Below are 15,336 nucleotides of genomic sequence, written 5' to 3'. Positions count from 1 at the left end.
TGGGAGGGAGGGGAAAGAGAGAGAGACGTCATCCGGCACTGCAAGAGAGAGTGGGGGGCGGGGGTGGCAAAGATCGGGGGTCGGGGGGGGGACATCAGGCGGGGTGGGGGGGAGACCTTGGAGAGACACCGGGGGGTGGGTGGAGAGACATCGGAGCGGGGGGTGCAGGTGACATTGTTTCAAAGGTAGGTTTATTTATTTTTTATGTTAGGAAATGTTATTTTATTTCATTTATTTACTTCATTTTTGACCAATCTGGCCCTTCACGCCTGGTAACCAGGCGTGAAACGGAAACCATGGGGAAGCCGCCCAGGTAAGTTGAAAATCGTGTTAACTACCTCATATGTAAGAAACAAAATACCTTAAGTACCTCAATTTGCTTCTTTAAATATCGTCCCACCAGCTTTAATTGCCGGCGGGACTTCCAAGTTTGGGAATGGCGCATGCACCCAGATGCGTCTTTGTGAGATGCGGAAGTCGGCGTGTTGGAGCCGGGTTCATTTCCCGCTCCTCATTTCTCCGATTTTCGTAGCCTCCAATGCACCTGTACTTCCATTTTAAAATTGAGCTCAAAGAATCTGCAAAGGGATATAGACAGGTTAAGTGAGTGGGCAAGAGGGTGGCAGATGGAGTATAATGTGGGGAAATGTGAGGTTATTCACTTTGGTAGGAAGAATAGAAAAACAGAATATTTTTTAAATGGTGAGAAACTATTAAATGTTGATGTCCAGAGAGACTTGGGTGTCCTGGTGCAAGAAGATAGCATGCAGGTACAGCAAGCAATTAGGATGGCAAATGTTATGTTGGCCTTTATGGCAAGGGAGTTGGAGTACAATTATTCGGGGCTTTGGTGAGACCTCACCAGGAGCACTGTGTACAGTTTTGGTCTCCTTATCTAAGGAAGGATATACTTGCCTTAGAAGCAGTGCATCAAAGCTTCACTAGATTGATTCCTGGGATGAGAGGGTTGTCCTTTGAGGCGAGGTTGAGTAGAATGGGCCTATACTGTCTGAAGTTTAGAAGAATGCAAGGTGATCCCATTGAAACATATAAGATTCTGAGGGGGCTTGACAAGGTAGAGGCTGAGATGTTGTATCCCCTGGCTGGAGAGCTTGGAACTAGAGCACATAGTCGCAAGATAAGGGATCGGTCATTTAAGACTGAGATGAGGAAGCATTTGTTCACTCAGGGTTGTGAATCTTTGGAACTCTACCCCAGAGAGCTGTGGATGCTCAATCTTTGAGTATATTCAATGCTGAGATAGACAGATTTTTGGACTCTAGGGGAATCAAGGGATATGGGGATTGGGCAGGAAAGTGGAGTTGAGGTTGAAGATCAGCCATGATCTGATTGAATGGTGGAGCAGGCTCGAGGGGCATTATGACCTACTCCTGCTCCTATTTCTTATGTTCTTAATCTTATATCTATGTCCCCTTGTTATAGATTCCTTAATCACTGGTCAAGTGTAGCACAGCCAGCTACAGAACCAAGAAGCCTTTCTTCTTGCCCAACAGCATGGTCTAGTCTCTATTCCTGAAAAGTGTCCCTCCCTGCACGAATATGATGGTTACCATTTCCCACGCCAGCTATCCTGTGGCCTGTTTGAATTAAATTGCTAATTAAGTGCATTTTCACACTATGAGCTATGTGGCTACTAGGCACTGGGTTCCTATTGTCCAAGCTCATTTCACAGTCAATAGACAAAGGGGACTTCCATCTCATCAGTTCAGACGAGGTTCAAGACCCAGAGGTGAAAGGCCAGTGTCTGATCCACCGTGCCTGTACCAGTACAATTACAGAATTAGATTGAGATGCTTCTAAGTAGTCTATAATAAAAACTCTCAGAAATGTTTCAAGTCGTTTACAATAGCCCATATATAAAAAACATTACGTAAGGTGCTAGGGAGATAGTCATTGCGCATTAGTGCGCGCGTTCCCTCTATGTTCTTATGTTTCATTCAAAATGGCAAAAAAACCTGAATAATGGAACAAATTCCTCTCGGCACTGCAGTTAGTCCTGCCTTAATCAGTTTCTAATAAAAATGGGGGGATCGGGTGGGGTTCTTGCTATGTCATTTTGAGCATTTAATCATCTCTTAGCTTTCTGGAAGCTTTCTTTTTCAAAATATAAAAAAAAATTGCCACAAGGAGACCATTTTTCAGTTTTTCAGAGAAAGATGGTGACTGACTCTTCAGTATTAAAATTGACTTTTTATGTCTAAATTGTTTTCACTTCAACCTCCAGGACCCATTTAGGATCAGTAATAAACTTGTGTAAATTAAATTTCTGGTAGTTTAGAAAAGGTCACAAAAGGGATGGCGAAGCAGACTTAAATGATTTTGCTCTGTTTGCTTTGTCAGCCAATAATGTAGGAAAACAAATAAAGGTTGGTAAAGGTTTTTGTTTTATTTGTTGGTCTGACCCACACTGAAACCCTTTGAATTAATATGTGCTCTCCAATTCCTTCAATGAGGATCTTAATGACTGACATTAATGGTGTTGTAGAACTGTCAAGTGCAATAGAATGCTTGTGACATAAGAACAAATCATTCAACCCATTGAGCTGCTCCTTCCACAGATAATATATAACTTGATTTACTGCAATAAGTAGCAGTTTACTATTCTATTCTACCCCACCGATTCAAACTTTTGAAGGAATGTACGCTCGGATCCTCAAAGCTTTCAGAATTTAGCTCTTATTTAAGAGGTTACAGGGGTGTCTATCTGGCTGTTTACTGGTGACAAATTTCCTGAACAATCTAGAAAACAACATGTTCACCTTCAAGAGTGCAATGATGAAAAAAGAATCTCAGAAACCTGGGAGCAGTAACAATTGTACGTGCGCACGCAGCTCATTTTTCTGATTGCAGAATGCTTCTTGAACACAGCTTTCTGAGGCTCTCCATTCCAAGTATTTAACCCTCTGTGGTAGTCACAGACCTGTGACACTAGGACCAAGCATCTGTGTATTGCCAGAAGATAAGTCTGGCATATTTGTTTGTTTCTTCTGATCTTATTGATAGTCATATGGATTGGATTAAATGTCGTGTACTCTGGGAGTCCGTGTATTTTGAGTCATTACTGTAACCTATTGAGTATGGATGCCTGGGGCAGGGGGTTGAAAATGATTCTTTGATTAATAATTGGCCAGGGTCTGTAATCCATTTGAGAGAATAGAAAGCAATCTGCTTTTAGGCAATTGGACATAACCACATTGAAAGTTGTACTGAGATGTCTGAGGAATGCAGGCTGTGTTTTTCTTTGCAAGGCACTATTCCTTGTTTCTTTTAAATATATCCAGTTTATTTTGCTTTTCCCCCCAATCTCCTTCAAATGATCAAAGCGTGTTCAAGTATTGTTGTGGAGACTTGCTGCATTTTCACAGTAATCACTGTTGCCGGTTGAGAATTGGTGCCAGCCTTTGAGATGAACATGACATTTGAAAAGTGAAATTACACTGTCCTTTCAAGCTTTGGGGCCATCTGCCTGTTTTACCGAATAGGCTTTCACTGTGTGTTTTAGTCGTTGCATGTTCAATATTTTGTTCTTTTTACAATAAATAAATTATTTATCAGGGCTGTTCAGGACCAACTTAACACCCATGACCTTTTAGCACTGATCAATCTACTTCAGTAGGCCTGGTCTTTTTGTTCAGTTGAAGCTTCCATCAACAGCAAGTAACATGGTTGTTGAAGACATGAAGATTCATAGAAGCTGCAAAATCTTCTCTTCTTTATTAAAAAAAAACAACTTTTCAATAATATTATTGTAGGTGCTAGCCCAGCTTGTTTGCATGGAAACAATTTACTTTCGCAAGATTTACATTCCAGGCTATCCTCATTGACATATGTTTGAGAGCTTACAAAATTCCTTCACTTTATTTTCCTGTGGTTTTCTTCCCTTTTCTATGGTCCTTTGGAAGTGATACAATATACTTGGTGAGATAATTACCCGCTAAGAGGCAGTTTGAATTTTACTCAGAAAAGGTTGCTTATAGGGCTGTTCACTTTTAATAATCAAAATGTTTAAAGGGATAGTGATGCAGTGGTCAAATGTCTGCAAAATTTATTAAATGCAATGTTAAAAATGCAGAAAAAAACAGCAGACTGTTTATTGCAGCTGTAGCTGACTGAGGGATGGTCTTCCTGTAGCATTACTATGATTTCATTTTCAGCCCTACAAGTGGTAGTAAGAATGGAGTTTTTCCTCTTTATGCCTTCTCCATAGTGCCAGTCATGGACAACTACCAATGGAGCTTGGGGAAGAGGAACATGGATAGTGGTTCTGTGGCATATAATTTTTGTCCATAGTGTGGCACCGTAACAGGCATTACGCACTATTTGTATATCACTGTCACCTCCTGTAATCCTCGATAGCAAATTTGGGTGACTTTGCTCGAAATGGCACCTTTTTACACTGCCAGTGTTGTTTTGAATTTTCACATTTTTAATGGTGAACATCAATACGTTATATTCCATTTGTTGATGCCTTTAAACGTTAATAGGCGCAAATTGGTACAAAACTTCTTGACTGAGTTGATAAATTTGCATTTTTGTAGCTTTCAATCCAACTTCTTACATTGCAGCAAAACTCTTCAATTCCATGGAACTCCATTGCTCCATTTGGAAATTACTATCTTTGTTTAATTTTTATTTTGTTGTCTATAATTAACAGATGTAGCTTTGATCTGGATTTTTTTTTTAAATCAGCAAAATGAAGATTTGCTACATTGCCTCATTCAACATTTCCTCTTTTTTCCTGATAGTCCAACTTTTTGCTCCATTTTAATTTTATACTGCCTGGTAATGTGTACCAATTCATTGTGAATCAATGTGAACAATTCTGTTCTATTTTCATAGAATCATAGAAGGGTTACAGCACAGGAGGAGGCCATTCAGCCCACTGAGTCTGTGCTGGCTCTATGCACGAGCAATCCAGCTAGTCCCACTCCCCCGCCCTATCCCCGTAGCCCTGCAATTTTTTTCCTTTCAAGTACTTATCCATTTCCCTTTTGAAGGCCATGATTGAATCTGCCTCCACCACCCCCTCGGGCAGTGTATTCCAGATCCTAACCACTCGCTGTGTAAAATAAGTTTTTCCTCATGGCACCTTTTGGTTCTTTCACCAATCACCTTAAATTTATGTCCTATGGTTCTTGACCCTTCCACCAATGGGAACAGTTTCTCTCTATCTACTCTGTCTAGACCCTCCATGATTTTGAATACCTCTATCAAATCTCCTCTCAACCGTCTCTGTTCCAAGGAGAACAACCCCTGCTTCTCCAGCCTATCCACGTAACTAAAGTCCCTCATCCCTGAAATCATTCTAGTAAATGTCTTCTGCACCCTCTCTAAGGCCTTCACATCTTTCCTAAAGTGTAGTGCCCAGAACTGGACACAATACTCCAGTTGTGGCCAAACCAGTGTTTTATAAAGGTTCATCATGACTTTGTTTTTTTTTCTCCATTGCTTGTTTCAGCAATCGATTTTACGATGGCTGCTTTAATGTGGAATAGCTAGGGTAAGAGCTGGTATCCTCTTGAAGAGGGTTGAAATGACAATCATCAGTATTTAAATAATCTCATTGATTTGTGATTACCGACTATATTAGTTCTCCAAGAGCTTGCAGAGAAACTATTTAGAGAGATTAATGATTTCTCTAGTGCCATTAACAAAAGCCTTAAGCATCTGCTCAGCAAGTAACCTTGTCATCTACTGCTAAATTTGCCAAATCTTAATCAACTCATTACACTATCTCAAGACAATGCATAAAAATGGCCAGTGTCTGGCTACAATTATGAAAGATTTATTTTAGAACTTTTTACAAATGGTTTACCACTTAAGATCCTCCCAGGGGAGGGATCGAGCAGCTACTGCCAATCCTGCTATCAAACCAGCAGCAAACCAGTTGGAGAATCCTTGGTGGAGTCGGCGCCTTTCTGCTCTTGACGTGCCCCGCCACAGCACTTGACTCATCTTTGTAAAAAAAAATATTGCTTTTTGCCTTTGGAATGCATGTTTAAAGCTTCAAATCCCCCTTATTGAATTGATCGATATCCCTGGAATGTTTCAACATGTTTCTGATGAGGAAGGCATCATAATACAGTGCCAGGGAAAGCCTAGGATTTACAATATTGACGTGAACCTGACTAATAGACTGCAAGAGTGTGTCTGTAGTATCGGGCGCTTTATAAATCTAAGTGGTTTCATTCACACACGGTGCCACTGTATTGCTTTACCCTCTACTAGCCGATTGGCTGAAGGTCACTGAAATTTAGTTTTAAAAAAAGGCGCACAATGCATGTTACGTTCAGCCATTTTATGTATGCATTGTAAAAGGAATTCTTCCGAGTCACCAAACAAAGAAGTAGATTAATCTTTCAATTCCTTGTAACAGTGGTCAGTATGTTCAAAGTAACTGCTGGTGTTTAAAAGATGTCATTCCAACCCAAGTTCAGAGTTTATAGTTAGTGTGCTGTTCATTTTGTCAATGTAGCAGAATTTCTTTAGTTCTGTCACAAATTGGCTTTCTTCCTACCAGCTAGAGTGTACAACTGCATACTGATGCTGTTTGATCCCTTCCTCCCTTTCACCTCCTTCAAGACAGTTGAAAGGCATTTACTGCTCAGCAGCAACTAATGCCCCTTTTGTTAATCTTCTCAGGGTAGTTAAACTCTATGAAAAGACCTGTCTAAAAGATGAACATTGTTTTGCAGACGCTGTCTAAAACCATTAGTTGGCTGGGAAAATACTACTGATGTACATGGCAGCAATTCTATTCACAAATGATTGGCTAGCTAATCTAATTAGTACTTTTTGAATGTACCTTATTCTCTTGATCCTTGCCTCGCCCCACCAAAAAGTGCGCTACTTTGCCATACAGTGTGGAGCAGCTGCAGCTGCACATTCTCACCCAAGTTGGTGGCACTGGTGTATCTCGCTCAGTACCATGCCTACAGTGACTTTGAAGCACCCCTGCAGTGTTGTTACAAGGCCAGCATATTGTTTTGGTGAGAAAAAAATGATCCTTAATTCATCACTTCAAATTGCTTGCATATTATAACTGCAGTGATACCTTCGTGTGAACTCAACATGCTCTCTCCAGACAACAGATCAATTTTGGAAGGATAGAAACTGTGATTATGCTGCTCGGTGCTTTTCACAGTTCAAGTGGTCACACTGACCATTACATCTTACTGAAACCCTACTAAGCAGCAGTGCCCTGGCTTAGGCGCTCTGAGAATTAGCCTTAAAAACTTCCCCATTGCAATGAGAGTAAAGCAAATATTTTAATTTTTATAACCAAAGATACGTAAACATTGCTTCCGGACCATCAGTAAAATCTGTAATTGGGTAACGTTAGTTCTTCCTTTATCTCCAAACCCCATGAGATTTATTTGCAACAGCCCTGTTTAGTTATTTTGTCACACATGTCAAAGTCCCCTATAATGTAAAACAAGATGAAAGTACAGTTGAAGCTGCAGTAATTCAATTTGTTTCAAGGGATCCATGAAGTATTTCCTGACTATAAAATTGTCAGTCAAGTTTGACTGTTTTATGCGTGACTTGTTGAAGATGGCTGAGTTGTGAAGTGTTGGAAATGCTTTAGTCTGTCCTTTTGTAGCATGTTGTGTGCCTATCACTGACTCCGCGACTGTCTTCCTGTCTTCCAGAGATTGCTGCCTGTGGTGCTCAGTGCACAATCAACTTGGGAACTTTTTTTTAAACAGTTTGCAATCCATTAACCCTTTCCTGCCAACTATTGCTTCTGGCCAAGGTCACAGTGGGCTAGATGCACAGTGTACTATCGCTATCTGTCTACACAGCTCTATAAGTGCCAGTTTGACACTCTGCTGATGTGGGGAATCAGTCATTTGACTTTATAGAGAACGTAGTTTCCTAAATCTGATTTTGTTTGGTTTAATTTTATGAATTATGGGACTGATCATGAAAAAACATTAAAATTTATACCACTTTATATTAAAACAAAAAGTAAATCTCAGTAATCTTCATTGATTTTTCCAGTTAAAACAGCATTGCCGATCCTTTCAACATTACCGATCATTTCAACATTATTGATGCTAGACTAATAATGGGGAGATACAGTACTTGGGAACTGATGACAGGCAGGTTGAGTTGCACCTCTATATAGTCTCCTGTGTAACTCCTTTGCTGGCCACAGCTTCTTGTTTTTTTTCCATTCTCGTGATGTGGGCTTCGCTGGCAAAGCAGGCATTTATTGGCCTAGTTGTCTTGAAGTGATTTGATACAACTGAGTGGCTTGGTAGGCCACTTCGGAGGGCAGTTAAGAGTCAACCACGTTGGTGTGGGACTGGAGTCGCGTATAGGCCAGACCGGGTAAGGACAGTAGGTTTCCTCCCCTAAACAACATTGATGAACCAGTTGTGTTTTGTAACAATCTGAGAGCTTTGTGGTCACTTTTACTGATAGCTTTTTTTTAAACTACAAGTGACTGTTTTGCTGTTCGATCAATCACTGATGCACATAGCTTCTTCCTGGCAAACCTTTCATTGCTGCTGTTGACATGCTGAAGTGCGAATTTGCCAATGCCAATTTATGTGTTGGAGCATGTGGTCAATTGGAACAGTTTATTTTAATCAAAACTTAAGTGATGGTAAATAAGGTCCTAGGTGCAATCAGTTAATATAAAATAAATCGTTCCGTGAAGTTCAATTCTACCATGCTGCAGTTGTTGTCGTATCTTCAGACTCTTCCCTTGGAGAATAGTGTGAGCTAGTGAAAGGTGATTAACAGTCTGACAGACCACAATGTGAACACTTTCAAAGGCTGTAACCATCTTTCATACCAGCCAATAGTGGTTAGTCTTATACGGCGGGAGGGTTTTATGGGCACCCGCAACCCATACGATGAAAGGGGAACCACCCACACCCACCAGACACGAGTATCCCACTGGATGTCAACCCAGAATTTAAAGTCGGAGCTCCATTCTCCATTCATCAGGTTCAAACCCTGCACCTTCTCACTCAGAGGCAGGAATGCGAACACTAAACCAGTGTTAACAGGCAGTAGTTAAACCATGAGTATACCAAGACTGAAAGAGAGATCGAATGAGTTTGATTGCTGGAATCAGATTATTAAGTCCCATTGCTTGAAATACTTTGAAACATCTCAGTCTCATAATCCATTTTACAAGGCTGCCCACAGTATTTTGCATGTGGGGAGGGCATGTGAAACTCAGTAATATGCTGGTGGTTGTATTCCTCACTAATAGTGAAGAGGAACTGCTTTATAGTACTGTGCGTCAATTTGCTTTGGGTGGTGCGAAGCGAGTGATAAAAGTTTTGTCCTGGTGGTTCAATTTCCTCTTCTTTTTAATTTTTTTATTATTTGCAGCTGAAATGTTGGTGTTTTTGTCTCTGCATCCATGTATTCTTTAGCTATGAGGATAACAGACCCTTCATCAACTAAGAATGATTTGAATGGCTTACAAACGTCATGTTGTGTGGCCTTTTGAGATGTATTGAAAGCTGGCCCCATCCATAATATTTTTCTTCATTGTAGCTTCTGTCATTTACATAAAGACGGAAGAGCAAACTGTGCAAAGAACCAGTAAATTTATTTAAATATTCGCATTTGCCGAGCTGCTTCGCAACCCAAGATTGATTCAGCAGCGTTGCTGTCCAACATATTCATAAAAGATCTATTGCTTTATTCAAGAAATGGAATGTTAAGGATGTACTGCAAACCTGTTTTAAAAATGCTGTGCATCAGTGAATCACATCCAAATACCTTCAGGGATCCTTTTGAATAATGTCTACATTTCAATCTAATATTAAAGATTCCCAAGGGTAAAAAGGGATTGACAATTTAAGGTTTCCCACCTCACTTTGATGTCTCCTAATGTAGACCTGGTTATGGTGTCATTATAACAAAGTAAAGCCTGCTGAGCTTCTTGTAATTGCTACAGAGCATGATGGTAAGCAACAAATTACTTACAATCTTTGATTAAGTGCTATGTTGTGTTTGGGTACAGCTCAGAAATGTGCATTTTGCTGCACTTAGTCACATTGCATAATTGAATCACAATGAAGAAGATGCGTTTAAAATAAGTGCGTACTTTTTTGAACAGTAATTGAAGGATTAGAAAATCAGTGACTGCGTTTGCAATTTTTTCAAACTACATCGAGACACTAGAAGCAATGACATTCTCGAAGCAAGAAGCTAATTTCCTCAAAATGAGCAGCTTGTGGAAGAAGCAGCAATGTTCCAGTGAATGCTGACTGGTTTAATAATTTCAGCCTGTTCTTCTGGTGAAGAGTCTTCTCCTTAGTCTGTTGTCATCCCCATCCCAAGGCAGGAATGATCCTTACTCTCTGTTGCTGTGACATTTTTGCTTTCAATGCTGACAATAGAATAGCTTGCTTACTTATTTTGTCTTATTTTGTTTCTCTGGCTCTTTTGGTTTTGTCATGTTTTTTCTGTCTTGTATTTCTGGGGAGGGGGGGTGGAAAGACTGTGGAATATGTTTCCTGATGGTATTGTTGCAATTTACAAATCCTGATCTAAATTCGTGGAACCATGTTCGACTGATGATTTAGTTACCCTGAAAGCTACTCTTAAGAAACGATTCATCTACCGCAAAAGGCAGTGCAGTGCCTGAATTTATTGCTGCCATTTTGTTTTTGACCGGTAACATCCAAAATCAAAGACATTTAAACTTCAGTTCTCTCTAAGTTTTATACAATTGTGTAAGGAAATAATAATCTTGTTGTAGATCAGTGAATACACATTGGGTAATCCTGAATCATGGTTAACTGATCCACATACAATTAAACATCAACATTAGGAAGAATGTATATATACCAGACTATGAAATGTAATTTGAAAACTTCCTTTTTAATTGGGAATCGAAAGAACAAAATGCCCAAATTTGATGAGAGTAGCCATTTCTTAGAAAGGAGAAATGTGCAACCATGTTGAATGACTTGTTTTTTTTCCCATTCTTTGCAGATCATGGGTCATAGGGGCCATAGCTCTCCTTTGCCTCCTTGGACTAACTTGGGCTTTTGGACTTATGTTCATTAATGAAAGCACTGTTATCATGGCATACCTCTTCACCATTTTCAACTCACTGCAGGGAATGTTTATATTCATTTTCCACTGTGTCCTCCAGAAGAAGGTTAGTTTTATATGTCAAAGGAACATATTTTTAATTCTGTGCTTTGGGGCAGGGGAATGAGACATCTGGTGACTTCCCTTGATCTTCATAGTAATGGTTCTACTGTGTTATCATGATATTCCAGAAGTCAATTGCTTTATTACTCAGTAAGGAGACAGAAAATACTTGTCAGAGTTCATTAATTTTTCTATGGGCATTAACCTTTACTCTTCTTTAACTATCCTTAATTGTCTTTTCAGATTTGAGTGTTTGTGGTTTAAACTCTGACCTTCTGAAGTCAGGAAATAGTAATTTCAGTGTGATCAATTTTCTATTAATGGTTTAATATGTATGTGTCAGCACAAAGATTGTCTGCTTTGAAGTATTTGTAATCATAATGAGTTCATTAAGATGAGATGTTACTGTTGTAGAACATCGGTTTCTTTGCAGAGTTGGTACTGAGGAGGTGGAATTTACAAATTAGAAATCAAACTGAGGTTAGAAGATTCCTTTCCATTCCAACAGACCTGAGGAATTTACAACATTTTATGATTTTGGATATTGGATCTATCTATCTTCTATATGATGTACTAAAATCTTTCAGTTTGATATCAATTGTATCTAATACATGAAAATCAATGGATAACATGGTAACAATAATTCTTGTTGTACTTGCTTGCTCCAGAGGTGGCGCTGTAACCTCTCAATGTGTTACAACAAACACTGCTAAAAGACAGATGGGCCTGTAGTTTCCGCTAGGGGCGCAATCAGTAAAATGCACCCAGAATGCGCTGGACACTGAACTGGTTTTGCCAAGGTGAAGTTATGCGCAAGTTTCCACTCAAACTCATTAGCATAAGCCCGAACGTAAAATCTCCCATGAATCAGCTCAATCGTGCGCCGTTATCGAACGTAATCGATTATTGACTGAAACATAATTCAAATAATAACAGGCCAATCAGTGGTTTCACTTGACTGCTGGTCACAGGTTTTATGCACCAAGGGCAAATTATTGACTGAATTTGAACTAATTTAAACTAATTTAAAATAATTGTAGCATCAGTATGAGAAACAGACCTGAGTGAGGCATCAATTGAACTGCTGGTAACTGTAGCCGCAGGCCATTAACGATGGATTAATGTGACCAAAGGTGCCTGTGCACCCAAGAATCTGGGTGCAGTTTGATGAACACCTTTGAACAGGCTCAATGGGCGGAAGTTCAACATTGCAGTTTTGTGGGCGGATACTGCTTCGGACAAATGGACATTTGAAACAGCCTAAAAGATCATGGAAACTCCAGTGTAAAGTGGTTATGGGCGTAACTCACGCATAAAATTCCCCAATCTTTTGCGCTATTTCATTTCATTTCATTCTGCTGTTATCTCGGCGGAAATCATGTGAAAACTCAGGCCACCCTTTCCTCAGTTGAACTGAGTGGCACCATGGGTGGTTTACTAGTAATATATTGCTGAAAGCACACATTTCCTGTCACATTTTAGCATATCCTCTAACTCATCGTGCATACTACTGGAGATCTTCTAGTAGTTTTTAAATCTTCACTGATAATTGGCAGGTGTAATGATTTCTTTGTTGAAGAGAACACATCCCCCTCCCCTCTGCCCCATCATATAACATGCTACTTGCATTTATGCAAAACAATTTTTGCCCAGTGGTGTACAATAGCACCTGAAATTTTTTGCCCCTTGGAAAAAATTGGACACTTTAACCTAATTTATATTCAAATTCTGCTTGTTCACCCACTAAAAATAAATTGCTCTTAAAATTCCCTTTAGGAGAAACGGCTGCATGTTTTTTTGGATGTGGCCCCTACATCCATTTCTCCTTTGCACAGTCCGCTGCTGGCACTACTAGACTGTATACTCATGGAATTTAAGTACTAATTATGCCTTTTTTAAAAAAAAATCCATTTTATATCTTTATGCACAGTTACTATTCACCTGTTGTGTATGAAATCGAACCACTCATTTTAATATTTAAAAACTCTTCATTTCCTCAATGGTGAACCATTTAGAATATCATCAAAGTTCACCTGTCAAAACCTGATCAATAATTGGATAATTTCTCATAATAGAAATGCCAACTTGAAAGGTTAGAGAATGTAACTATCTTGTCAGCCTCAATTGAATTTATTTAATTTCAAGTCAAGTCAACAGAACATCCTTAGCTATATAATCCAGTATTTACATAAACACCTAAAGCATTCGAATTAAATGTAATCAAATAGGGAAGAAATAGCAACAGTATATTTCCAAAAGGGACTAGGTGTTACCCTTTCCATTTGCAAGCTTAAAGATAACCACACATTTTCCACCATTTATGCAACTTGAATCTTCTGCAAGTATTCTGTAAATGATAGCAAATTGCTTATTATGATTGTCATTCTTCAATCAGGACCCACTCACCATACCATGGGTTAGATGTCTAAACCAATTGTGAGTTTTAGTGGGGTGCCTCTCCCTATAAAAGACTTTAGCCTGTTGCTGCATGATCTTTACTGTGCTATAAAGGAATGTCCTGGACCGGACACTTTCAATTCTTGAATTGCAGGAGATATGAGGCAATAATGAGAACCCAACTCATTCCCCTTATTCTTTTAAACATAGTTCTGCCCTCAGAATTGTCACTGTTTACATTGTTTGTGCCTTGTTTTCTTTCCTCATCTCCTGAAGGCACTGACTTAAGTTGGGGTATGGTTTCACTGGTCATATCTCGTGCAAGTGGTCATTTTTTATTTGTAAATAAGAAGTGTTAGCAGGCTCCAGCCCCCACCCCCACACCTATCAATTCCCCAGTTCATACAATCAAGACCAATGCTAACAGCAATCAAGCTTGAATAATTGTCTTGTGCTCAGTGGCTCCATAGTGGGCTGCATGGTCTTGAGCAATAAGAATTGACCCCTGGAAGGCGACCAATTTGTTTAATTAAAGATCTAATGTGTCAAGTTCCTTTTGATAAGCCAGGATATTAGGAGACAAACACTCAGTGTAGTGTCAGTAGCTTTATTTGGCATATTGGTATTAATACACTTAAAGAAAATTTGCACTTTGGTCATCGTGCTTTAATGCCCAATATGCTCCCTGTGTGATACTGTTAACACTTCAAATTTCTCTCACTAAAGTAGTAGACTTTTAAGTGACAGTGCTTTACCCTAATATTATACATAGCTAAAAATACTCTTGTTTAGACACAACCTAAGTTTGGAAGGACCAAATCTGTAATGCAGTTTTCTGCTGGATGTTTTACACAGTTCACATGAACATAGTATGGAGATTTCCTACATTCATCAACGTGCTTTACTAAGTTCCTAATGACCAGAAGAAGGTAGAATTAGCTAAACTGAGCTTGGATTCAGATTTAGATTCAGGATGTTTCACCACTGAAGCAGTACTTTCAATAGTTTTACACAAGGTTGGGGCCAACCTTTATCCTTACTATAAAGTTAAATCTTTTCCATTTCTACTAATGCATTTGAGTAGTAGGCTAAAAAAACACAATTGTGTCAAGTGTGAGGCAAAGATTAAGAGATATAAGCAGTGTCGCTCCTCCAGTGGACTTGTAACTATATAGATAGTCAAACCTTGTCCGGCAAACTGAGAGAAGAAAAACAGTTCTTATCAGGTTAAACTTCTCATCTGACAAAGTTCCAGATGGGACCAGGGAAAAAGTCTGTAATAATGAGGGTTGATAAAGTCTAAGATGGGTTTGCAGTGCATGTTTGTAAACGCACGAAGCGTGGTAAACAAGGTTGGTGAGCTGCAGGCACAAATAGCCACATGGGAATATGATGTTATGGAATTATGGAGAACTGGCTCAAAAAAAGGGCAGGATTGGTTTCTAAATATTCCTGGATACAAGGTGTTCAGGAAAGATAGGGGGAGTGGGGGGAGGGTGGAGTGTGGCAGTATTGATTAAGGAGAATATTGCAGTGCTGGAGAGAGTGGATGTCCTGGAGGAGTCAATTTGGCTGGAGTTAAGGAACAATAGAGGTGCCTTTACACTAGGAGTATTCTATAGGCCACCAACTAGTGCGAAGGATATGCAGGAGCAAACTTGCAGGGAGAGGTGCAAAAGCCATAGAGTAGTGATATAGGGGATTTCGACTATCCTAATATAGACAATGATATAAGGAGCAAAGAAGGAGAGGAATTTTTGAAATGTGTTCAGGATAACTTTC

The 15,336-nt window shown here is 39.5% G+C and overlaps 1 protein-coding gene across 10 annotated transcripts in view; it reads left to right on the top strand.

The window, feature by feature from the left end:
- adgrl3.1 (adhesion G protein-coupled receptor L3.1) overlaps positions 1-15,336 on the top strand; it is a 602,649-nt gene that overhangs the window by 547,117 nt on the left and 40,196 nt on the right. For all 10 annotated transcript variants that reach the window (XM_067983447.1, XM_067983448.1, XM_067983439.1 and 7 more), the window contains one exon: positions 10,993-11,161. In XM_067983447.1, the coding sequence (XP_067839548.1) occupies positions 10,993-11,161 (169 nt within the window). The remainder of the gene's footprint in view (positions 1-10,992; positions 11,162-15,336) is intronic.

Source organism: Heptranchias perlo, chromosome 4 (genome assembly GCF_035084215.1).
Source record: "Heptranchias perlo isolate sHepPer1 chromosome 4, sHepPer1.hap1, whole genome shotgun sequence".
Classification (NCBI taxonomy): domain Eukaryota; kingdom Metazoa; phylum Chordata; class Chondrichthyes; order Hexanchiformes; family Hexanchidae; genus Heptranchias; species Heptranchias perlo.
The sequence above is the reverse complement of the archived record's forward strand: the minus strand, read 5'-3'. Positions and strand labels throughout refer to the sequence as shown.